This window comes from Alexandromys fortis, unplaced genomic scaffold, assembly GCF_014885135.2.
Source record: "Alexandromys fortis isolate MF-2015 unplaced genomic scaffold, M_Fortis_MF-2015_v1.1 scaffold_110, whole genome shotgun sequence".
Taxonomy (NCBI): Eukaryota; Metazoa; Chordata; class Mammalia; order Rodentia; family Cricetidae; genus Alexandromys; species Alexandromys fortis.
In genome coordinates, this window is record NW_026068014.1 from 4351717 (window position 1) to 4376644 (window position 24928).

The window sequence follows — 24928 nt, forward strand, 5'->3', positions numbered from 1 at the left end:
ACATTGAAAAGGAGAGAATTTGTGTAGACAGAAGCAACTTCTGGTTTACATTTCATTAACAGTGATCTGAAAGAGAAAGGAGATGATCCCAACCCCGTGGAAATAAATCCCATGGAAGGAATATAAATAGCCTGGCCTGGGTCACAGGCATCCGAGACTCTGTCACACCAAAGATATAAGAGGTGAAATCCTTGGGTAGAAAAGTTGAATTTAAAATGGAACTATCAACACTTTTCTGGAGTTTTATGGATTGGGAAAAAATATTTAAAAAGCAAAAAAAAAAGAGCAGCATCAGTATCAGAAGTGGAAAAAAAAGTTAGGAAAAAGGAGAAAGAAAAACAAACTAGAAGCCTACAAGAGTACTCAATTACCCCATCTTTAAATGTGGTCTTCCTTCTTTTCATTGTCCTCTCCGAATGCTCAGACTCAGACACACGTGAATTTTCCCCTGATTTTAACCCTGTGCTCTGCAGCCTTCCCAAGCTAGCATGGCCCACAATGATCTTCCCCTCCTTTGCGATTCCTATGGTGAATATCACATGCCTAGCACTCAACTCCCCTAATCTCTTTGGCATTTATTCCTGCTCTCCCCGCAATCTTTGGAGATAGTACTGTGTCATGCATCCATTTTATGTATGCCCTCTATCTAACACATACCACAGTTGTTGCATTGCTCAAGCAGCACTTTTGAAATGGCTTTCATAATCAGGGATTGCTAAGAGGAAAGACTTGCACAAGCCATAGGGATGCTAAACAAGAACTGGATGTGCATGTACTCATGTCCAGTGTACATGAGTCAGGAATACTGAATTCCTTCCACAATTTCTTTGAAGGTGAAAATCTGGAAATGTCCTGGTTTTCTTGAGTTGGTTTGTGTCAGAACATACTGTGCTGTAACTTTCATATGTTTTCTGCATTTTCTCTTTTTATTAAGCTGTTTGAGGGCCAAGCATGGTGGCTCAAACCTTTAATGCCAGTGCTTGGGAGGCAGAGACAAGCAGACAGATCTCTGTAGGCTTAAGGCCAGACTAGCCTACGTAACAAGTTCCAGGTCAGCCAAGGTTACATAATGAGATTGTCTCAAATAGAAAGCCAAAGAGGAGCAAATGAAAACTGTTAGAGCAACAGGAAAATGTTTTTTTGAAAAAAAAATAATTGCAAACTTAATCTAAATAGCATGTGAATGTTGAGCCTGAGTCTGAGAGAATTGTGTTTGAAATTGATCTTCACACCCAGCCATTAGTTTTTTAGACAGACATCAGGAGAAATTTGTAAAGTACGGGCTGATGGCATTGCTCATTGGGTAAAGGCACTTGTAGCCAAGCCTGACTTCTTGAGTTCAGTCCCTGGGACCCACGTGGTAGAGAGAATCAAATCCCATACAGACAAGTAATAAATAAATATACAATTTAAAAATTAAACCATGACCAAATTGGGGACATTGGCTAAGGCAGTTAAAATAGGTATATCTTTTTTTGCTCTCCAAGTAAAAGACAACATCAAAGGTATGGCTACATATAGATCTACAGAGCCTGGAAGTTTGATTTGGTGACTTTGTAGGATCTTCTTAAATTAACGGTATTGGTGGCAGAGTCAAATGTCCAATAAAATTTGAATTCAAGTTAAGAAATAAAGAAGTAGTTCTTGGGACATATCAGTGCTAAGAAAGTTCTCACTGTTTCTCTGAACTTCAAACTAGATACACATCCTCTGGACTTTTATAAAGGGTAGTGAAATTAGGACAGCATAGACAGTATTGTTGAAATCCTGTCTGAGTTTTTGACTGTAAATAAGGACACTGGAGCATGTGTGAAATTTGATTTGCCTCTGCAATAGCTCATTTAAATACAGACATAGCCAAGGAAGGCGACTGCGCATGAGCCTAAGGGAATGAGATCACAAAGCATTTGCTATTCACCAGCTTTACATACGCGTGATTAGGACAAATGGGACGCGGGTAAGATTTTTTTCAAGTAAAATAACACTTCAGTGAGTATTTTCGCACTAGATAGATAAAATATAAGCTTTTTATATATCGTGTGTGTGTGTGATGTGTCATGTGTGCCAGGGTACACATGTGGCATCCAGAGGGCAATTTACTTGAGTCCTTTCTATCCTTCTATTATGTGGGTTCTGGAATGCAAATTCAGGTTGTCAGGCTTGCCAATAAGTACCCACCCTTACTGGCTGAGACATCTCACTGACTCTACAGAAATTCTTTTGCCTTACCTTTTTAAATAATTATCTGTCTCTGAGGTGATTTTGTTTTCATGGGTTCACCCATCACCTAGGTGACCCTCCACTTACCTTCTCAGTGAAGACCCTGGGAACACCAGTATGTATTGCCATCTGCACTTCCAAGGCATTTTATTCAGTGATTATCTTGCTCTCTTTCTTAGTCTTTAGCTCTGAGAAGGTTGCTTAACTCTAAGAGCTCTTTGTATTTTTTCACACGTAGATTCTAGGTTTGGATTCAGTTAGTGATAGACTGGGATCCTTTCTTCCTACACAGTGAGCCTGTCTGTTCTTGTCAAAATTCTTCCCATGTTATGCCAGACACCATGACTAAGGCAGCTTACAGACGAAAGAGTTTACTTGGGGACCAGAGTTTCAGAGGGTGTGTCTATGACCATCATGATGATAGTAGGCACATAGGCAAGGTGCTGCAGCAGTAGCTGAGAACTCAAATCCTATGCCAAAACCAGGAAGTAGGGAGGGAGGGAGGAAAGAGAGAGGGCCAGAGACAGAGACTGGAAATGGCATGGGCCTTAAAAGACTTCAAAGCCCACCCAGTGGCACACTTCCTCCAATAATTACACCAATTCTAACCCTTCCCAAACAGTTCCGGTAGCTGGGGACAAAGTATTTACACATACAAGTCTATGGTGTATGTTCTCATCCAAACCACCATAATCGGTAAAAGAAAAGCTGTTCACTTGGTAGTGTTGAGATTAAAGTGATTATCCTGTGTGATACAATGGGAAACATCCATTCCTAAGAGACAGTGCTCAAGAAAGTACAGAGGTCTGTTCTCTTTCTTATGTTGTGGCCTCTGGGTCACTGAGTCTTTGGGGCATTAAGAGCACTCTTTATCCAGTTCATCTTAATTGCAGCTAAAAGAAAAGAAGGGTACATGCCTGTAATCCTAGCACTTGGGAGGTGGAGGCAGGAAGATACAGCAGTTCAAGGCTAACTTCAGCTACCTAGAGTGCTGGGGCCAGCAGGAACTACCTAATATACTGGTTTGAACAAACAAAATAAAACAGCGGTTGAGTTGGTAGAAACCACAGGAGTAAATAGCATTGCTGATCTTCCAAAGACACAGTACATGGAAAAGTGCCCAAGAGAGCCAGAAGTCATGTTTTAGACTCTCTTCCACCTAGGATGGATAAACTTAGAGAAACGGAAGTGGCTCTCTCTTTGCTATGTCACCTCAGGAGAAGACAAGCTGTGCATATAGCACATGAGCACCTCTTCTGCACTTTGATGCATTAGAACTGATCTCTTCAGTGGAGTGAATGATGGCATCCATTGCCATCCCCGGGTAAAAACTCAGCTGCACACCATGCTTTTTTATTTCATGAAGCATAGATTTCTCCACCAACAGAAAAACAAAAACATGTGTAATGCAACGTTTGTACTGTTACAAATGTTTAGTGTTATTTATCACATTCTTGCAGCATTTATCAAAATATTTTTATTTTGAATGAAAAGAAACAGTGAGGACACTGAGGTAATTAAGACAAAAAAGATAAATGAAAAAGATTAGTAAAATGGGATTTTATATGCCTTTAATATGTAAAGGCATACTTAAAGATATGCCTTTGCTATTTAACCTTTAATTCTTTGAAAATTTAACTCATATATACAATGAAATATGATCACAACACCCTGCAATCCCACCCTGTCTCCCCACAATTCCCTCACACTCCGTCCCTCTGTGTAAGTCCGGTCAGCAGTCTATGGGTGTGAGGCCATCCTTTGGAGCAGAGCTACAGATTGTTCTTTGCTGGAGTTCTGTTGTTCTTATAACCGCTCAAAATTTTAGCAATAATATTCACAGTAATGGGATGGTGGTGTCATCAATAATGCTTATTATATCCGACTGGAGAATTATTTCATATAATCAGATCATCCTGCATTGATTAATTGCTTTCTAATCTGGCTAAACTGGTCCCACAAATTTTGGAAATTGCATGTGTTCTATATGCCAGCTGTTTAAGCTGTGCTTTCAGAAAAGAGCAAACAAAAGTAGATATTTATTTGCTTCCAAACCATACTAAAGTGGATTTGGATATCAGCGGGCAATTTGTAATCTCAGAAAACCTCAGGCAAAAGTAAATATAAGATGCTTTTGGAGATATGTCAGCATGTTTTCATGCAGTAGTCAACTTTATACCGGGTAACATTTATTTTATTTCTTTGCTTTGTAATTTCTAAGTTTGGTTAATACTCATAGCAAAGTAAAAATATTTAATAAGAAAAATCAATTACATAAAGTTTCTACTTCTTTATTAAAAAACTATATATTCAGGATTATAGCTATTTTCAGATGTATGTTTCCTTTGATGAATTTATGTCTATTGGACAATATAAAATTTCTCCTCCCTAAATATCAAAACAAAACAAAAAGCCTCTCCCACAAATGCATTTTTAACACAGTCGTGTGCACTGCATTTAGACACACTACATATTCAGGCAAACAGAAAATGAACACTGAAGTGGTCAATGAGAAAGCACTTACTGCTACCAAATCATTCATGTCTGTGATTTTTATCACAAGCTTGAAATTTTCCTCAATTTCAATGACCATATTTAGGTTTTCTCTTCCTTGTAACCATTGCAGAATAGTTGGGTTCATACCCAGTCTTCTGCAGTAATCCTCAGGTTCAGTTCAATATAAACACTAGTGTCTAGTGTAGTCACAAGTTCAAACACTGCTTCAGCAGCTCAGTGAGTTTCCTTCGTTCACATCACTCGGGTGTTCTGTAGCAGCCCGTGCTCTCCATCCAAGATGCAAGAAGCCTCCAAAAGGAAAACCCTTCACTTCCTTGACTCTCTTCCAGGTGTGTGTAGAGCTGAAGATGCCACAATACAGGTGTCTCGGAGTTTTAGACAGATCTTTCTAAAGACTGTCTGCTGAAACTTTTCTTCTTTATAGAGATTAATAATTTTGGTTCTCATCCTGCAAACAAAATTTATGGCCTTGCCCAGGTTGAACAATGATCTATCCCCAAGGTACATTCCTGCCTCTTTAAAATTAGATTTTATTTGAGACATTATACTGTGAAATTTCTTCTCTCCCTGGGCTTTCCCAACAAGTGATTACCAAAGTCACTAACTTCTATCTCTTCATTTTCAAGCTGCCCTTCTGAGCCTTACCTTGTAAATTCTGCCATGTTTATTTTAGAAATTCTTTCATATAATCTAGGCCAAGAACTCTTTCAGATGTAACCAAATACCATACTCCAAGAGGGTGACAATGGAGAAAACTGGAATAAAGAGTGAAAAGAAAGCAATGACATACACCATAAAATTTCCCCATGCATCTTACTTCCAATAAGGATTGTAAAGCCTCATAATCTCCATGGTAGCATTAAAAAAGACCTGAAACAGCATATCACAGATTCCCAGCCTAAGATGCTCTTAGACTCCACCTGGGACCTTTAAAGAAAAAACTTCTGTTTCCAAATCCCTCTGGAGGTCTCAGTATGAGAGGATTTTTAAGAACATGAAGAATGATTCTCAAACAGAAGTTACCCTAACCCTGGACAAACGCATATGTATATACATGCATACATATATATATACATATATATGCATGGAAAGAAAGAGGGATAGGAGAGAAAGAAGGGGGAGAGAAAGAAGAGGAGGAGAGAATTTTAAAAAGCAATTAGGAAAAAAATTATGAGGTGTTCTCTTCAGCTTTGTGATGTACTCTAAACACCTATTAATGGATTCTGGTGGTGATCAATAAGTGAAAATTATTTCCTTCCCTCTCCTGGGGACATCTAAAATTTAGAATAGTAGATAAAATGTGAGCAGCTTTATTGTTAGATTAGAAAGCATAATTTATTTTAGCTTTTGGATTAAACTTCAAATTTTTCAACAAGTTGGTGTAGAATAATGCAGCTTACTTTTTAAATAACGCTTTAAGGAAAAGATGAACCCTGCATCTGGAAATTCATTAAATAAACAGAGGTACCAACCTGAGATTACTGGATCAGAAAGTGTGGGAACTGGATCCAGCTGTCTGGCTTTTAACTCGTCCTCTATGTGTGCCTGTTTAGTGCACACTAAAGTCTGAGAATCATAGGGCTACAAGTAAGAAAGCAGGAAACTATACAACCATCCTGTACATGCAATGAGATGATTATAGGATGGATGCTGTAGAATGTAAGGACAAGGAGTGTGTGCAGAAGAGACAGCAAAACACAAAGCCAAATGAAGGAGTGGCCTATGTTTGCAATAGGTTCTTACCATCAGCTTCTGGAGGGTAACTAAAGAGCAATGGTAGTGTGCAATACTTTGGAGTTTCTAGACGCAGTCTCTTGTAAATAGCCCTTATACCCCACTGACTGTATCTAAGCAGGCATTGCTCGTGTGTGTGGGAGCCACCTGCTGCATATGACAGCATGCATCCTCTGACTGTATCCAGCTGGGAAGACAAATGAGCTTGTCCTGTCTTTTTGCTTATGTTTTTATTGAGTCATGAGTATGATAAAAACTGGACTGAATAACACTAAAAATACATGTTTAGAATTATGTCTATGTCTAGCTTAAATTTTTCAGTCTTCCAAACCATCCCTAAGTGTTCTCCAAGTATATATAAAACAAATCATGAGGTCTCAGAAAGTAGAGATCAAATCCTAACTGTCAGAACACGAATTTTATGTCATCAGTTTAGTCATTTAGAAGCAGCCAAAATCATAAAGATCAGAAAAGATAAACACCTGTGAGGAAAACTGTGTCTTTTGCCTTAGAAGGAAGTTATTCTCCAAATTTAGGAAATAGCAGGTAGGGCAGATTAGATGCTTCACAGAGGAAGAATTATCCTAAAAGCTACATTCCAGCCTTCTGTCTCTCCTTCATGTGGAACATTTCGGCAAATGTAGTTAATCCTAAAGCTGATGGAGATCTACTCGCACACTACATACACCTGTATCATTATTCATGGGGTTGTATACTCCAAAACAAGGAGTTGGAAATAATGCAATGTATTATACAAGCCCAATGAGAGTCCTAAAAAAATTCTCAAGGTTGAGCATCGTGGTACATCCCTATAATTCCAGAATTTGGTAGACTAGAGCAGGAGAATAGTAAGTTCTCTGTCAGTCTAAGCCACAGAGCAAGAGCCAATCCAAAAAATAATAATTATAATTAAAGGAATTAAAGGAAGTCTCCTACAAGAGCCTCACCCACCACTACAGTTCAAGTCTGCAGTCATCCTACAGGCTCATTCACTGAGCCCTTGAGTCCCAGACTGGGATATGATTTTAAAGACTGCTGAGCTGTAAAGAGGCAGAACATGGGGCTGGAAGGATGGAGCAGAAATTAAGAGCACTCGCTGCTTTTCCAGACCCGAGTTCAGTGCCCAGCGCTCAAGTCAAGCAGCTAAGAATCTTCTGCAATTCCAGCTTCAAGAAATCTGGTGCCTTCCCTGGCCTCTGTTGGTACCTGCACTTATGGTATAGACACCCATGCACATAAAAATAATAAATCTTTGAATAAAAGGAGATACTCCCCAGTTGGTAGAAGTCCGGCCTTGGATGATTACACTCAATACTGATTCTAGCCTACCATGTTTCCTGGTCCATTATGGCATTAGAAGAATCCCAGCACAGGCTATGCTTTGTTCATCATGGTGGACTGAAATCCTCCAAAGCCAAATTAAACCTACCCTCCCTCCAGTTGGTTCTGCCAAGCACATGGTCACAGCTATGCAAGCATAACTAATATCTCCACTGTGAGACCAATCTCTAAATTTAGACAAGAATGCAGGACTCTGTGAATCCTCCAGCCCAATTAGGATTTAAATTCCTAGTATCGATGGCAGATACCATCTCTAGAGGAAAGAGGGCCTAGAGGGAACAGTGCCAATAGAACCTCCCTTATTTGTGTCAGAACCCAAGGTCTGGGAATGCACATGAGACTTGGCCTTCTCTGCCTCCATCACTGGCACAGCAGGACAATCATTATCTTCTCCACTGCTTTCCCCCTGTGTGATATCTAGTAGGAAGAAAATGTAGCTGATTGCTGATGCTCTGAATTGGTTCCAGGAACATCACAAGGAGCCAGGAGCATTGCTAGATCACTGACTTGGTTGTTTATCATGCCCTACAGTCCCATACAGATGGACTGAGATTTTGACCAAGTCACTGGTGACAAATTAGGGCATAAAATAACACTCAGGAGGTCATGTTGTATAGCAGCTCACGTGGGTTGAAAATACTGCATCGAGAAAATGAGACACTTTATAAACATCACTTATGTATAAGGAGCTGACACTCATCCGTTGTAGATATTTTAAGAAAAAAGTCATGCAGAGTGACCAGAATTATGATCATAAAACTCTGCTCAATGTTTCTAGAACATTTTTATTTATGTAACAAGTAAGGCAATAGTAATGGTTTTTATTTGAATTTTCAGATTGTTTTAAATCTTAGGCTTGATACTAGTTTAGACTTAGCATCCTCTCTGATAAGGAAATTTAGAAATCTTTTTTCTAAACTCTTTTTTAAATTATACAAACGCATGCTGGCTCCATTCCAATTAGCAGAGCTGGAAGCAGCTGTTGGTCGAAGCTGTTGGTGAGCGCTGTCCCTCTTTTCCTCTGCTTCTTAGCTGAGCTACTTCTCCTTTCTGATGAAATCACCCTGCTGGACTTCCTCTGCTGCTCAAATAGTACACAGAGTTGGCACACCTCAGCTCAGTTCCTCAAATGCAAATCCAAGAGTGCACGGTATATGTAACTATTACACATTCCTCACTTTAACTCTGCGTGAACTTTCCCAAACGGTAAATGATCCGCTGATAACTGGAGTCCACTTCTGGGAACTGCTGGCTCATTTGACTAGGCCTCCTTTGGTGTCAGCTCTGTTCACATTTCAGTATGAAGGTCAGGCAGCATCAATTCCTTCACGGTCTAGTGGTTACTTATTTTCACCCTGACTTGTTGACACTCATTCCTCTTAATATAAATACAAATACATGAAAACATGGTACCCCACAACTGACAAGCATGAATCTACTTGTTTTTATAAGAATTCTATAATTATAGGTTATTACCTACATAGATAAGACAATCAACAAGGAAGGGGACATGCTGGAGTCTGGGTATTAGAAGCTTTCAGAGCAACATCAGCTCAAAAAATGGAGTCCCTTCATCACAGAGAAGGAGAAAATGGAGAAAGTTCCATGAAAGATCTGAGAATGAGGGTTTTTTTTTTTAATGAATCTTCAATTTAAATGGTTTTAAAGTAAGATGCGGTGATACCAAGAAAGGAAAGATGTCATATGAAATCAGATTAGAGGACATCCGCAGTGCAGAAGACTGAGAAAATAGCTGTCTGACCTCTGATGAGCTGGCAAAGGGCACACTTAGCAGGCGTGAAGCTCTGAGTTCTATCCGGAGTCCTGACTGGCCTGGGCATGATGCTAGCACAAGCTTCTCATCTCAGCCATTAGGAGGTAGAGGTAGGAGGCCATCCTTGTCTACATAACAAGTTCTAAGCCAGCCTGGGCTATGTGAGACCACATCTCAAAAGAAAAGATGAAAGCTAGGTTGAAAACAGTATTCCAGAAGTTTTGTTGGTGAAATTTAATTCTTACTGAAAATCTATAAAATAGGCATTGATTTTCTTTAGAGCTGCAGAACTTGAAACACATGAGATAAGGGAATTCAGCACATATGGGACACACAGACAAGCTTATGAATTCAGCACCAATGCTGCTCTCACCTCGGTCACATGGTGGCACCTTTGTGAGCCACCTGCCCTGAACAGACAGCTCAGCGAGGACTGGTACACTGCTGTTTAGCTTGAGGAAACCGAGATATTTGCACAAGAGCACTTTCTTGCAGGTACACTCAGAGGAGCTGACTCCATACGGTGCTGTTGTGCAGAGATGTCAGTGACCCTCTCGCCTCACCTTGTAAGTGCTGGGAATAAACAGGTGGGCACCATTATGCTTGAGTTGTGTTGCTAAGCAACCAGCATTTCATTCTTGCCAAGCCAGTAATCCACCAACTGAGCTGAGTTCCCAGCCCAAGAAGTTAGTGTTTTAGAGATCCTAAGTAGCTATGTTTTAAGAATGTCTTCCAGTGGAAGAAGTCTTTTTATTTATTGATATAATATAATATAATTAATCATTTCACACTTCCCTTTCCTCCACCTAAGCCCTTCCATGTGCAGCATGCATCCTTCTGCTTCCTTTCAAATTCATGGTCTGTTTTTCCTTAATTATTTTTTCGTGAGTATATGCGTGTGTATGTGCATGTGCGTGTGTGTGTGTGTGTACTCCTAAACACAACCTGCTCGTGCAAATATGTTACTTATATGTATGTTTTTTCAGTGCTCATTAGTTGGCATTGGAAAATTGTGCAATTCCCTGGTGAAGACTATTTCTCCTGCTCTCAGTATTATAATTACGTTTTGGGGTTGAGCCTTTTGGGCTCTGTCCCTTTCTGTGTTAGCATATCTCCTGGCATGGTCCTTGTTCAGATCATTGTAGGCAGCCATGTTACTTAGACTTCTTGGTTGTGGCTTCTGAAATTTCTAGGTGACTGCTTAAAGACAACTTGTGCATCTGTTAACAATTCAAAATTAACACAGAGGGAGTGAGTGTGGGGTTCTGTGGGGTTCAGGGAGAGAATACTTGCTTAATATGTGTCAGGACAGGAGGAGAGTAAGGGAGAGAGAAAAGAAAAAGAGGAGGAGAGAAGAAGAGTCATGGAGGAGCGGGAGAGAAAAAGACAGGAAGGTATGGAAGGAGAAAAACCTACCCAGAGAGAAGCCAGTGGGGAGAGAAAGGACATACTCAAAAATACTGAAGAAAAATCTTAGCATAATGATGGCAGTTTGAACACAAGGTCTGCAGTACATGAAAGGTTCAAAGATAAAAGTAAGGTATTTACCCAGAGACTGTGGGGATCTTATGAAATGAGATTTTTAAAAAAGGAAACCCCATTCTGGCTTCCAGATGATGATTAAAAAAAAAGGGGTGAGGGGCTTGATGGGGAGTCAGAAACCTGATACAGGGGAAAATTACCAGGAATCTACATGAATGACACCAACTAAGACTTCTAGCAATAGTGGAGAGGGTACCTCTCCTGTGATCAGATTGGTGACTACCCTAAATGTCATCAGAGAGCTTTGGTCCAGTAACCAAGAGAAACAGCTACAGAGATTGAGAGTCAAACTTTAGGCTGAGTTCAGGGAATCCTGCAGAAGAGAGGGAGGAAGGATCATAGGAGCTAGAGGGGTCAAGAACATACAAGAAACCCCACAAAAACTACTAATATGACTCATAGCAACTGACAAAGTCTGAACCAATAACCAGGAAGCTTACGTGGAACTGGCCTAAGCCCTTTACAGATAATAGACAGTTGTACAGCTTGTTCTGTGTGTGGGACTCCTAGCAATGGGAGCAGGGTTGGCCCTCATGCTTTGGTCAGCTCTTGGGATCCTATTCCTCATACTGGATGACCTTGCCCAGCCTTAATACAAGGGGAGGAGCTTAGCCTTACTGAAACTTGATACATCATGCATAGTTTGATACTCATGGGAGGTCTACTTCTTTCTTAACAGAAACAGAGGAGGAGGGGATTGCGGGCAGGGGGTGGGACAGAGGGGAGTAGGGGAAGGACTGGGAGGAAAAGAGGGAGGGGAAACTGTGGTTGGAATGTAAAATAAACAAATAATTTCTTTTGAAAAGGGGAAAGGCATCTTGGAGATGAGATGTAGGGATAGGCAAACATCCCAATGCGTATAGTCAGGAGTTAGTGTGCTACTGGAGAGGCAGGGCTGTGACACAAATATTTTAAGGCCACAAATCGAAGATCAACATTAAGGTAGCTAAAGTCAAGAACAACTGAGGGGTTCATGTGCAAAGCTCACAGGGAAAGTGGAGGAGAAACGGTGGCCTCACATTGAAAGTTGGCAGGGGAATGGCAGCCTTAGCAAAGAAGTGTGAGGTCCTGTTTATTCTGCTTCATTTCATATTACTTGCCAAATAACCACTGTACGGGTGTTCTGTGGGAAGGCCACCTCCTTCTTTGTCTCAGGAAAACTCACTGATTTGCATTTTTGCATTCATAATGAAAATTTATGTCTATTAAGTTCTACTCACCTGGGCCAGTGAGAGAAAATCAAGAGAGTTGTTCTTTCGCACAGGAGATATTTGCATGTTTGAAGACAACTGTGAGGCCGTCTCAGCTTTTCCTGCCTTTCCTCCTCTGAGATGTTATGCATGGGGATTTATTTTGTTTGGCTCACAATTATTATAACCACATTGTAAAAGGTCATCCATTAGACCTATAATTTTGAGATACAATAGAGAGTCTTAGATATGAATTTAGATAGATTGAATTCTAAATTCTCTATAATTTTGCATCCTCTAGACTCCAAAATCCCAACATTTTTAGGTCTCTTCATAAGTGTCACTATTTCAATTGCTATAATCATTGGATGTACCTTCTGATTCTAGGTTTCCCAGATTTAAGACTAGGGATATAGGTGCGGAATGACATAAGCAAAGAGGAAGAACATTCCGAGGTGGAAAATTGGCAAGGAGTGCAGGAGCTCTTAGAGAGGCGAGAGGTTGGGGATGGAAAGAATATGGCTGTGTGTCCTTAGGTTTAGCTAAAGTGAGACCGTGGGCATCTTAGAAATACAGTCACAATAGCAAAGACAACTGAGGGAATATCGGCCTGTCTGACATGACAGCTCTGGAGGTAACACGTGACAGGCTCCTATACTCAGTAGAGACTTGGAAAATTACATTGCTTTTATTTTTAAAAAGATTTAAAAGCAAAAAGCATGTGAAGCCTTTCATTACAGTACCTGGAAGCAATTTCTGTTGATTTTACTGATTATATGTTAGCAGTAGTGCCTTGCTTTATGGAGATGTTTATACTTTAGAGTATTTTCTCAGCTCTCTCGGGCCTCCCAATAGTCCTGTAAGATTTTACAAATGAGAAAAATCAATTCTAAAGACTGGTGTTAAGCTATCCATTCGCACAAACTGTAAAGCTAAGCTCGGTTGCAAATGTCCCTGCAAGAGCCCAAATCTTCATGTTCACCTTGCTTTCTTTGAACCAGGATTTCGTCATGGTTAGCTCAAGGATTCAAATACATTGTCTTCTAATCAACCTGTCTGGAGTCAGAATTCACAACCTTGTCTCTGTGAGTGTGCGTTGTAGCTACCCATCCTTGTCTCTGTGAGCGTGCTTTGTAGCTATCTATCTGCTAAAGCTTTAAGAACTGAAATGTTGAAAGTGTGCCACATATAAGCCAAATGCATAGAAGTAATAGTAATGACACTAGGATCCCATAGCTAGGCATAATAGAATTAAGAGTTCAAAATCATGGAAAAAATCATATATGCTTTAAATAAATAAGTAGGCAGAGATTCGTGTACCTGCTATGGGTCACGATTTGTGAGGCTCTTATTTAATTTTCATAGCTCATTAAGCATTATTTTTAACTTATCTTTTCAAATGAGGAAAGTGAGAATTTCCCTAACTTAATTGAACAAAGACTAAGGTCATCCAGATCCAATTTACTTCTGAAACCAAGGACCAAATAATTCTGTATACTGTTTTTTTTCCTATAATTGTGTGAAACAAGTACAATAGAAAGAATAAAACTATCCATGAGAATATCCTACATATACATAACTACTGTCAAGTGTCGCTACTTCTATCACCAACACTCCTTGTGCCTTGTGACCTCCAGGCCACCACGCTCACATTTTCCCATATTGCAGTAACTATGAGACAGTTTCATTTGTGGACCTGCAATTTGGGCTAGAATCAATCTGGGCTAGAGTCCTCACTCTGTTATCACCTGAAGTGCAGGAGCCCTGATTTCAGTGCCTTCCCTGTGTCACCCTGTAAGGTGGAGACAGTGACATGTGCTACCCACCTCAGGATTCCGCTCCATACTAAATGCTGCCAAGTCACACGCCATGGTGTTAGAAGCATTTACTATAAACCCCTGCCCTCTCATCTCCCGAGGGACCTCAAGGCTAGGCCACAGTCTTACATCCACGCTTGGTTAGCTTCCCATCACTTTCTAAAGGCAGCTTTCTCTAACTCTGTACAGCCTGTGGAAGGCCTTCACCCTAGGTCTTCCTCCCTTGTGTTGAGTATGCAGTATCCTCTGTAGCAAAAGCTAACTGAACCCCTCACAGATACCTCCCCCACCTTCTCCTCTCTACCTGCCATTTTCTCCTCTAGTTCTTGCTCTCAGGTGTCCCTGTCCATCCATGGATTCTTGCACTTGTCCGAAGATGTTTCTATCCCTTATTTCTCAATACTTTGGTTTTTTGATGGCTGCTGTTTAAGAACCAAGCCTTTCCTTATCTGTAGTTTAATGTCTAATTTTTTGTGGCACCTCCATTCTCTCCCTGCTGCGTCACCCTGGAGTGGAGCTAGGGACTGAGGTGCCTTATCCCTTCAGCGAGAAGTTTAGACTTGAGTCATTTGCTTCAGCACTGCGCCCTCAACTCTGTTTCACTGCTTTGCATTATGCTTCTAGCCAAAAATATTTCCAGTGCCCCTTTGGCTTAGGAAAACCAGTGTACGGATGTTGATGGGACGGCTCAGCAGGCAACGTGCCTGTTGTCAAGCCTGACAGCCTGACGAGTGCCTGGGACACCCACATGTGTGCACACATGCACATACACAAATTAATTAGTTAGTTAATTAATGAATCAATCAATACACAAAGCATGCTCTTAAAAATTAGAAAAATGAGTTCATAAATGAAATACTAAACTTTTAATGATTAGGTTTGGACTTCTCCAAGTCTAGAAGCATCTCTATTATTATGCTTAAAAATCCTTTGGGGAAAATTTGGAGAAAGAAATAGACAGTAATCACAGAGGTAGACTTAGAAAGATTTGACAAAACACAGTGTAAAATTGGCATGTTAACACCTAGGTTGACGACAAAGTTAATGAACTTAAACTTTGTTACACAACCATTGAAATCCTTACAGATAACTTTAAATGTTTTTGCAATTTATCAAAAAAAAAAGTTCTGACTGAGACAAGAGGGCTTGGCAAGGGCGTAGATGCAAGGTTGAAATCATTTTAAGATATTTAAGGACTGACATCCAAATGGCTCAACAGATAGAGGTACTTGCTGCCAAGACCGGCAGCCTGAATTCAGTTCCACAGTCCCACATGGTAGAAGGAAGATTCTAACTCCCACAAACTTGTCCAAAACCTCCACAGGAAGGCATGGTGCAGGTTGACCCTCCCACACACATACACACAACCTCCCACACACACACGCTAATAATAATAGTAATTATAATACTATTCATAGGGCAATTTTTAATATTTTAAAGATAATAAAACCAAAAATATTGGCTGCTTTCCTTTCAAATCAGACCCTAAAGCAATGAAGGAAAGCGGACGTTGTACACAGGAAAATCTAAAATGCAGTTTGTCCCATAGTGTTGGTGTCTTTTTAATACATAAGGTTATAAGGATGTATTCATTAATTCAAGTCTTGTGTATAAAAAGAATCTCAATACTTACTGACTGGATTGTAAAACGACACGAAAGTGTCAAGCGAGCCTCTGAATTCTGCTTGTTCTCTCTGAATGTCAGATAATGTGAGTCAAGAACAGCTCATAGAATCACTGATTCCCCAGGATTCGAGCTCCCACCAGATAAAAATACCTCACAGTACAAACATTTTACAATGGAATTTTATTATCGCATTGACATAGTTTTCTTTACACAATTATTCTCTAGGGAAAAGTCCTCCTTGCCGTGTTTTCAGCTATAATGCAGCAATGATGATTTGTGAGAAGTACATCAATTTTAAAATGGGTTAATTATTTCTTTAATGGCACTATTACTTTATTTTTTATTTTTATTAGAGGTTTGAAGTTGATATTTTGATCTTAAATTTTTTTTTCAGAACAATCTAAGCATGGCTTGAGAAGACTCTTGGGGTTCAACTGGAACTGGATAATTTAGAAAAAGTTCAAAATACTAAAACCATGCAAATGTTCATTGTGTAAAATGGAAAAAAAGTGAATCAAGCTTTTGATTTTTCCCTGTGGGGAATAACTTTAATTTTATGAGAAAAGGATATTGCTGGTTTTCTTCAGGGAAAGATTTTAACTGATTTTTCTAAAAGGAGAGGCATTTTAAGACAGGAAGTTGGACCAAAATCAGCAAGCTGGCAAGGTCATGTTGACTCAGTAATCAGTGAGGTCTTTGTTTAAAGCTACTTATGAATAAAATTCTTTTTTTGTAGCAGAAAAAGTTGGAGCCTGAGTCTTTGGGCAGCTGTAGAGCATTTGAGACAATCTTTCCTTTTCCGTGAGGAATTATCAAATGGCATTAAATCCTACGTTTTCTTTTTCAAGTAAGAACTTTGATCCACAGAAAGGGTGAGATTTAATGCCACACTATGAGATTTCATCTGCATTGTGATTTTTTCTTACTCCTATTTTTACTCTTTCCCTAAATTCATTGGTTACTTGAAGAAAGAGATTAGGATGACACATCTATAGGGAATACTTTGTTATTGCTGCTGTACACTGTTCTTGACACCAAAAATCCATGCATGAACATGTTAAGGTAGGGGACTGCAGTCTTTGTCTCAAAACATCTACACTGAACTGTTCTAGGGGGCTGAGGAAGTGGATCCCCGGCAAGAGTACTCATTGCTTTTGCAAAGGACCTGGTTTTCATACTCAGCACTGATAGATTCTTACCCCAGTCAGAATAACAACATGAAGGGTACAAACAACACTGGTAGGGGTGGAGACTCCATTCACTGTTAATGAAAGTTAAACTAATACCTTCACTGTGGACATCAGTAGGAAAAGTGCTCAGAAAACTAAACTTGGGACTACTGCATGACCCAGCTTTACCACTCCTCCACATCATACCACAGAGCTGCATCTGTGTTTATTACTGCTCTATTCATAGTAAATAAGAAATCAACCAGTCCAAATGCCCATCAACAGATAAAGTGATAAAGAAATTATGGTACATATGCACAGTTAATTTTTCATCCATAAAGAAAATTAATCATATCATTTGCAAGGAAATGCATGGTTCTAATACATATTGTTGAGCAAAAATGCAAAACAGAAAGGCAATGATCACAGTCTTTCTCTGATACATGGATTGTAGATCTTAATCTTTATGGAAAACATGTGAATGTTCTATACATGGAAGAGAGTGTACATCATAAAACTAAACAAGGGACATGAGATTGAAGAATGATTAGGATAAAGGGGGGAACGAGGACTAAAGGACATGAATGACAGAAAAGCAGAAGAGGTATTGTAGGAGAACAAACAAGACCAGAAGGACCAGTGGACCAGTGGGAGAGGAAGAGATGGGAAACCAGGGATAGGGAGGAGGATTCACAAGAGATAACAAGAACAGTGAGAGAAATCATACTGGCTACAAAAATAAAATTATAATCAAATTCTGCACAATGGAAATCTTGTTTTCTTTCACTGGATGTTCGTTTGTTTGGTTTTGGTTCTGATTATTTTTTGAGATTGTAACTTAATTATATTTTTCCCTTTCCCTTTCCTCTCTCCAAAGCTTCCCATAGACCCCTCCCCACACTCCTTCAAATACATGCCCTCTTTTGTTATTTCATGCATATGTGTATTTGTATAAACATGTATATTCATAAATATAAATACAACCTGGTAAGTTCAAAGATGACAATAGGCATAACAAACTGGATGTAGAGAAGCACATTAGGCCTCAGTCCTACAAACACATACACTCACTCACACACACACACACACACACACACACACACACACAACTATAGGCAAGTGATGGAAGTTGGGAGCAGGAGAGGTGGTCCTTTGCAGAGAAAAGCACACCAATCGGTTGTCCAATATCAAATGGTCAGCCCTGAGAACACACATACAAGTAACACTGGCTATTTTTATAGGATGGCATGTTAACTATGCAACACCCAGGAAGCCCTAAGCTGTGACACTGCGTTGACGTCAGTGTGGGACAAAGAATGGCAGGCCCGGCTTCTGTGCCTAGGTCTAGATAAAGGAGACGTTATTAGACTAGACATTAAACATGGGCACTCAGAAAAATTTTCATTTCCCTCCACCTTGCTGGCTTTTTATATAAGACATCCCAGCTAACTCAGCTAGGAAAAGGGGGGTGGTGATCATGAACTTGTTCTCATCCAAACAATGCCTACCCCAAGGTACAGGAGTTAGTGCTCGACGGCTTTGTTTTTACCTAAGAAATAAATACAAAAGATGCATGTACTCTGTCATCTGTCTTTCTCTTTAAGGTTGGTAGATCATAGGGTTTCAGTTCCTCTAACTCCTGCACTAGCTATGTGAACAACTGCCTCACTTCCTCTAGTTCTCCAGGGAGACAGTGTAATTTAAAAGTAGATTCTTAATCCTCTCCTCAGAACTCCTGCTCCTGGAGATGAGTGTGCACACCTCTGAGGAAGTAGAAGACACTGATTTTTGTGTTCTTCCAGCCTGCCACTGGGTCATTATACAGATTTATAGTCACTGCTTGTATTTTGAATAACTACATACCAACATTTCTATTGAAGTTTATTAACTGCTCTCAACAGTGGGGTGGATTATAAAATTATTGAAGGTCTAAGAACTTTTTCTGTTCTATGTATATGATTCGGGTACATGTGTATGCATGCATATTCATGTGTGCGAGTTCAGGCACATGTGTGCAGTACACATGTGGGTGTCAGAAGACCTCAGTCCTCTCCTTTACCTGGTTTGACACAGGGCACCTTAGCTGTTGGCCACAGCTGCCCCATACACTTCCTAGGATGTCCCTTTCTCTGCTTTCCCATCTTGCCCTAGCTGGGGTTACAGGCTCACTATCACCCCCAGCTCTACATGGGTTCTGGGGTTTCCAACTGAAGTCCTAGAGGGCAAAGGCTTTCTTTGGTGAGCCATCTCTCCTGCCAAGGACCAAGTTTTTAATTCACTTCTTAGCATAATAAAAGGTCTGTCTCATTCAAGGAGAAAACTTTCTAAAATATAAAAATAAGAGTAATGTAAACTTAAATGACTGTAATTAGGATTCCCTTTAATCCAGAAATTAATAAATTCTAAATTTATAGATAGAAATGTTAGCATTTTCAAAAATCAGGATTTACCACACTAGAATTTTAGGGGAGCAGGAATTTTGGGGTGTTTTATATGATGATAATTATAGACAGTTCATTGTGACCTAACCAAAGATTTTCTTGATGATACATTCAGACCCAACTTTCAATATCAGCCTTATAATTTTATTTCACTTTAGAGGTTTTCAAAATTTTTCATAGTAGTAATATCTCAAACTTGTAAATTATACAATGTGACCCTTTAATTGTGTCATCAAAATAACAGTGACATCATCAAACTATAACATTCTTTGCATTATGTCTTCTTCAGTTTCTCTCTCTCTCTCTCTCTCTCTCTCTCTCTCTCTCTCTCTCTCTCTCTCTCTCCCTCTCTCTATGTCTCTTTCCAATGTCTTATTGCATATTTCTGGCTGTCCTGGACTTACTTTATAAACCAGGCCAGTCTCAAACTTGAAGAGGTCCCCTGCCTCTGCCTTCCTAGTGCTGGGATTAAAGTGTGAGAACCACAGCCAGCTTCATTGGGATCCTTCTAAGCCATGACCTTTATATATAAAACACCATAGACAGTGACCTTTTAAATAGACTAATGCCCCAAAAATTTGTTCTTGAAATGGCTCTACTGTCCAAATGAAATGAATGTGTTTCTGGTGTACAAATGTCTCATACACCCTCTTACATGGCTAGAGTCTAACAGTTATGTGAAAGTAAATGGGTATTAATCACAGGTTTGGTTCTACCACCAAAGCTGGAGTAAAAAGCCCATGAGTTATAGATTGTAGGTTACAGTTTCTAATACAACCCGAGACAGGCAAGGCAGTGCTCCGTGGGGGAGCAGTGTCTTCTGGGAGAACTCATGTTTTGTGCTGCGTCCCTCCCCAGAATCTGTCACTGCGAAGGAGATGAGGAGAGCCCACTCATCACACCCTGTCGCTGCACGGGAACCTTGCGTTTTGTCCACCAGTCCTGTCTCCACCAGTGGATCAAGAGCTCGGACACTCGATGCTGTGAGCTCTGCAAGTATGACTTCATAATGGAGACCAAGCTCAAGCCTCTTCGGAAGGTACAGTGTGGGCCGTGGGCAGAACAGGGAGGGGAGAAGGAGCATGCAGAGCAGCTTGCTTTCAACCTGGCTTCCTCTGCCAACATGCTAATGTTTATGGGGGGTGCTTGTCCTATAGTGGACTCAATGGGCAAAATGCAGCCATGTCTGCAGGTAAATCAGTTTATTCCGTTTTATATTGTGTGACTTCTAGGTCTTATAATGGTGTACAGGTACATAAATTCACAGAGAAATATTTACCTGTGTATAAATGAAAAACGCAATTAGAAGTCAATGTAATTGATGAGAAGCTTGAGAATTTTGATCTTTTGAGGTCAGTATCCAAAGTTAGATGATAAAGTCCACGAAATAACATGAACTCACTTGACTTTTTAAAAGCTAACTATTGGATAATAAGAAAATGATTTATTCTATGAGACATGGCCTAGATTATGTATAATTTCTTTTAACACTTGGTCAGATGTTAAATGAATCACTAGAGGGGGTACAAAGAAAGCCACTATTTTCTATATGGTTCATCAAGTTGCAAGAGAAATAGAAGTATATTTTTAAACTGGAAGATTTTTATCTTCACAGTCTTCATCTGTGGTAATTCTTTTATAGAACATAGAAGTAAGGCTGTGAGCCAAGAATAAAGTTAACAGTCTCCAATAGAACACTTGTCAAGGGCTTGTGTAAGGGTAATGTGCTGTGTTCATTCATCCTCAAGGCCTGGAATTTGCCATTTAACTTCTTCATCTTTTGCCTAACTGCAGCCTTGCACACGCACACACAAATGCACATGCACACACATACACATATATAAAACATATCTATGTATATAGATGCCTCTATATCCAAAGGGACTTTGGGGACTGCAATTTAAATAATGAATTGGCCCAGGACTGATTTTCTATTTAAATTAAATGCAGAGCTAACACAGATAGAAAGAGCAATGCACGGAAATAAATGTGATGAGTTCCGGAACAAGAAGAGATGAGCGCAAACAAGGATTTTCCACTAGGCATCTAGTGGGGGGGGGGGGTCTAGCCATGTAGCCACTGTAATTCTTCATCCATTCTCTAAATTAGAGGGAGGGAGAGTAATATGCCCTATTTTTGCAGTAGACTTGACTTTTTTTATTTTTTTTTTAAATTTGGAAATGGTGTATAGATCTCAAAACTATGTACAAATCACCTTTAGGGAGATGTAATTTTTTTTTAACTTGGGATGACCCAAATGCCAAAAGGTGACTCTCTGATTCTCTGGGCCCCAGAGCAATCATTGCATAAGTGGGACATGATGGGTACTCTACACTCTCGCTCTATATGCTAAGCCGAAACTGTACTGATGGAGCTGGATGACATGCATGTGAATCTTTGACTTTCTCTTCTTGTCCCTCCTAGAATGATAAGTTGTTTCACAGAGTCTGCAGCCTGCCTTGCCCCTTTCCCATCCTCTACCCACACAAAATTTTCATTTCAACTTAGTCAAGCATAATATCTGAATTTGAGAGCAAGAATTGAGAAAAATAACATACTCAAGTTGTCTCTTTTATATTAAGTCTCCCAACATACACACATATAAACATAGAGGGAGCATAACATATTAAACATGGTAATGGAAAAGAACTCAAAACCTATCTTAACAATAGAACTCTTTAAATATGACTTAGAACCTTTCTTAATGTGTCTTGATCAGAATTTACAACTAACCTGTTTGTAGTTGGAAAACAACAACAAAGCCTCATGGGAAAGTATGGTAGCCTATGAGTTTTGTCCATAAAAGCCCCTACAATAAATGTCTTGGAGTCATTGAGCTGGGATATTTCCAGGGAGTGGCTCTGACCAAATTCCATCTTGTTCAGTATTTAGTATTTTAATAAAGCTTGCTTTAATTTGGCCCAAAAGGCATAACTGGTTTTTCTCTGGCAATCTCAGGACTAACAGTAACCAGAATAAGAAAATACATCTGTGTATATCCAAACAATGAATGTGTTGATCAACTCAACAGGAACCTAACTACTTATTAGTGAAACAGCATAACTTCTTTACAAAAAAAAAAGGAGCATTTCTTTTGACCACAAGTATTGACAAAAGACATTGCTTAAATATCCTTCATATTTGATAAGCATAATAGGTAGAGAATTAGCTTCTAACAGAGATGTGCCTCCTTGGTAGCCCACAGATGTGTTTTATATAAGTCATTAACTTGAATACTAGTTATCAACCTAACTATGTGATTATTTTCGGTAATATTTCACATATTAAATTTTGTATATCACAGCACCTGGCTTGACTGGAACCACATTCTTTATGACTACAGGGGTGGGATTAGATGGGAATGGAGTGTTGCTACTGTAATCTGCTTTAAGTTCTTGGCATTTCTCGCCCCTCATGTGATCTTGAAGTCCCCACACATGCACCACAGGATGTGAATATTCAGTTCCTGTGTAAGGCAGGATTCCTAGACATGAGACATGAGTACATCCTATCCATCCTTCCAGGACATTCAAAACCTATGGGAAGAAGCACTTAAAATTCTCATTCTCCTCTCTCTAAAAATATGAAACATGGCCAAGGACTACAGGAGACATTGCCTTCAGCCTTGTTATAGATTGTGAGGTGGTTCAAAACAACATGTAAAAAGAATTTTTAAGCTGTTCTAGATGGTGTGTTTTGATAGGATGGCAGTTCAACGGCATATGCTTTTGGCCGAGTATTCATAAAGAATGCCATGCATAATGTTTGGTGAGAATATATTTAAAGTACATCCAACTCGGTAATTACATTACAGTGTCCAGCATTCTAAACACCAAGTACACGACACAATTAGTTTAGCTAATGATTCTGGATCTCTACCATCAGTGAATGGAAGTGAAGTCTGTGCTTAGACGAGGTGATTTCTCCAAAGAAAATGTCAGTCTTCATAGGCTGATGGAGCTTGGGGCTTGAGTGTCTCTAGAGATACCAGTAAATCCTTACCTCATTGATTGTCGTTACTACACCAAAAACTACAGTTAGCAAAGTCATCAAGGGAGTTTAATGTTTGTAGAAGAAAATCTTTAAAGTCAAAATAAAATGAAGGGTTCATTCCAGGGAACGCAAATCCCCATCATCTTTAAGTCAGTAGCTCAGCTACTTTTATGACAATCAATAAGAGTCCCATTAACTAGCTTACTTAGGGCCAAGAGAAACTTTCAGAGCCCAGGAAAGAAAAAAAAAAAAGTCACAAATAAAGCACAGTGATGAGCTAGTGAAATCTGGAAATGTACACACTGCTGATTAAGAAGTATAAACTAAACTTCCATTCTGAAGCTAAAGTCTGGGATTCCAAACTGAATCTCCCTGAATGAGAAGCCAGGTGCTGACATAAAGCAGATTCTCAGAGACAGCACGTACTACTTATGACTTCTGTTCAGCCCTGAAATATATGTGCATATGAACCACATGACAAATATAGAATGTATCTATTTACTTTTTATCTCATTTAACTAATTCAACCTACATTAAGCGTGTTTTGAGTAAATATGAGGATCCCATTTTAAAAAGGAAGAAAAGAGTCATCACATCAAACTTAGTGCCACACACTGCAAATATCTTTATACTCACTGCATGGTACATGATATTCACCTAGCTCTTGAGTTCTCTTTAAGAACCATAACATTTGCTTTTCTGGGTATGGAGGCACAAGAAGCTGAGGCCAAAGGGTCAATGGATGAATGCTACCCTAGCAACATACAGATATGTTCCCCTTAAAAGGCTGAGTGACAGAATTTCTTCACTTTTTCTTAAACTAGTTCTGATTGAAATGTTTTAAAAGAAATCTTTCTAAAAACATTTTTTTTCTAGAATATTTCTCCTTCATCCCAGAAGAAACATTTCACCCAGACTCCTTGTCCCAGTAGCTCAGTTACATCATTATATACACAGCCAAACCCTGGGTGCAATAATTCAAAAATTTATTTTTTCTTCACTGTCTTTTTAAATGTGTATTCTGAGCTTGTCAATCTGCCATGTGTTCTTTCCTCCTTGCTATCAGCAACTAATGCCATTTCTCTGTTCCTGGGACAGCCTTAGACACACTTCTTTACTGAGTGCAACAATAACAACCAAGGGAGCTACCCTGTCGGGTTTACCAAAGGTTGGACCTAGCTCTGGTGGCCTTCTGCAGGGTTCTCCCCCGATGGCCTGCAAGAGTTTTTGTGTTAGGGACATTAGAGCCTCATTCTGGAGTTTACAAAATTCCTTTTCTCATCCTTTTTAGTTCTCAGTTTTATTCAAAAATGTTGAATTAGGAGCGGTGGCAGGGCTGCGTCCCTGGCACCCGGCCGCCCACATGGCTAGCTTATGCCCCGAAATAATTACACGGAAACTGTATTCTTTCAAACACTGCCTGGCCCGGCTAGGTCCAGCTTCTTATTGGCTAGCTCTTACATACTGTTCTAACCCATTTCTAATATTCTGTGTAGCCCACAAGCTGGCTTACCAGGGAGGATCTTAACCTGCGTCTGTCTGGAGCGGGAGAATCATGGCGAC

At 39.7% G+C, this 24928-nt stretch overlaps 1 protein-coding gene across 4 annotated transcripts in view; it reads left to right on the forward strand.

Annotated features, from left to right (window-relative positions):
* Nucleotides 1-24928, forward strand: part of Marchf1 (membrane associated ring-CH-type finger 1) — a 447397-nt gene that overhangs the window by 364575 nt on the left and 57894 nt on the right. For all 4 annotated transcript variants that reach the window (XM_050162239.1, XM_050162242.1, XM_050162243.1 and 1 more), the window contains one exon: nt 20231-20411. In XM_050162239.1, coding sequence (XP_050018196.1) covers nt 20231-20411 — 181 coding nt within the window. The remainder of the gene's footprint in view (nt 1-20230; nt 20412-24928) is intronic.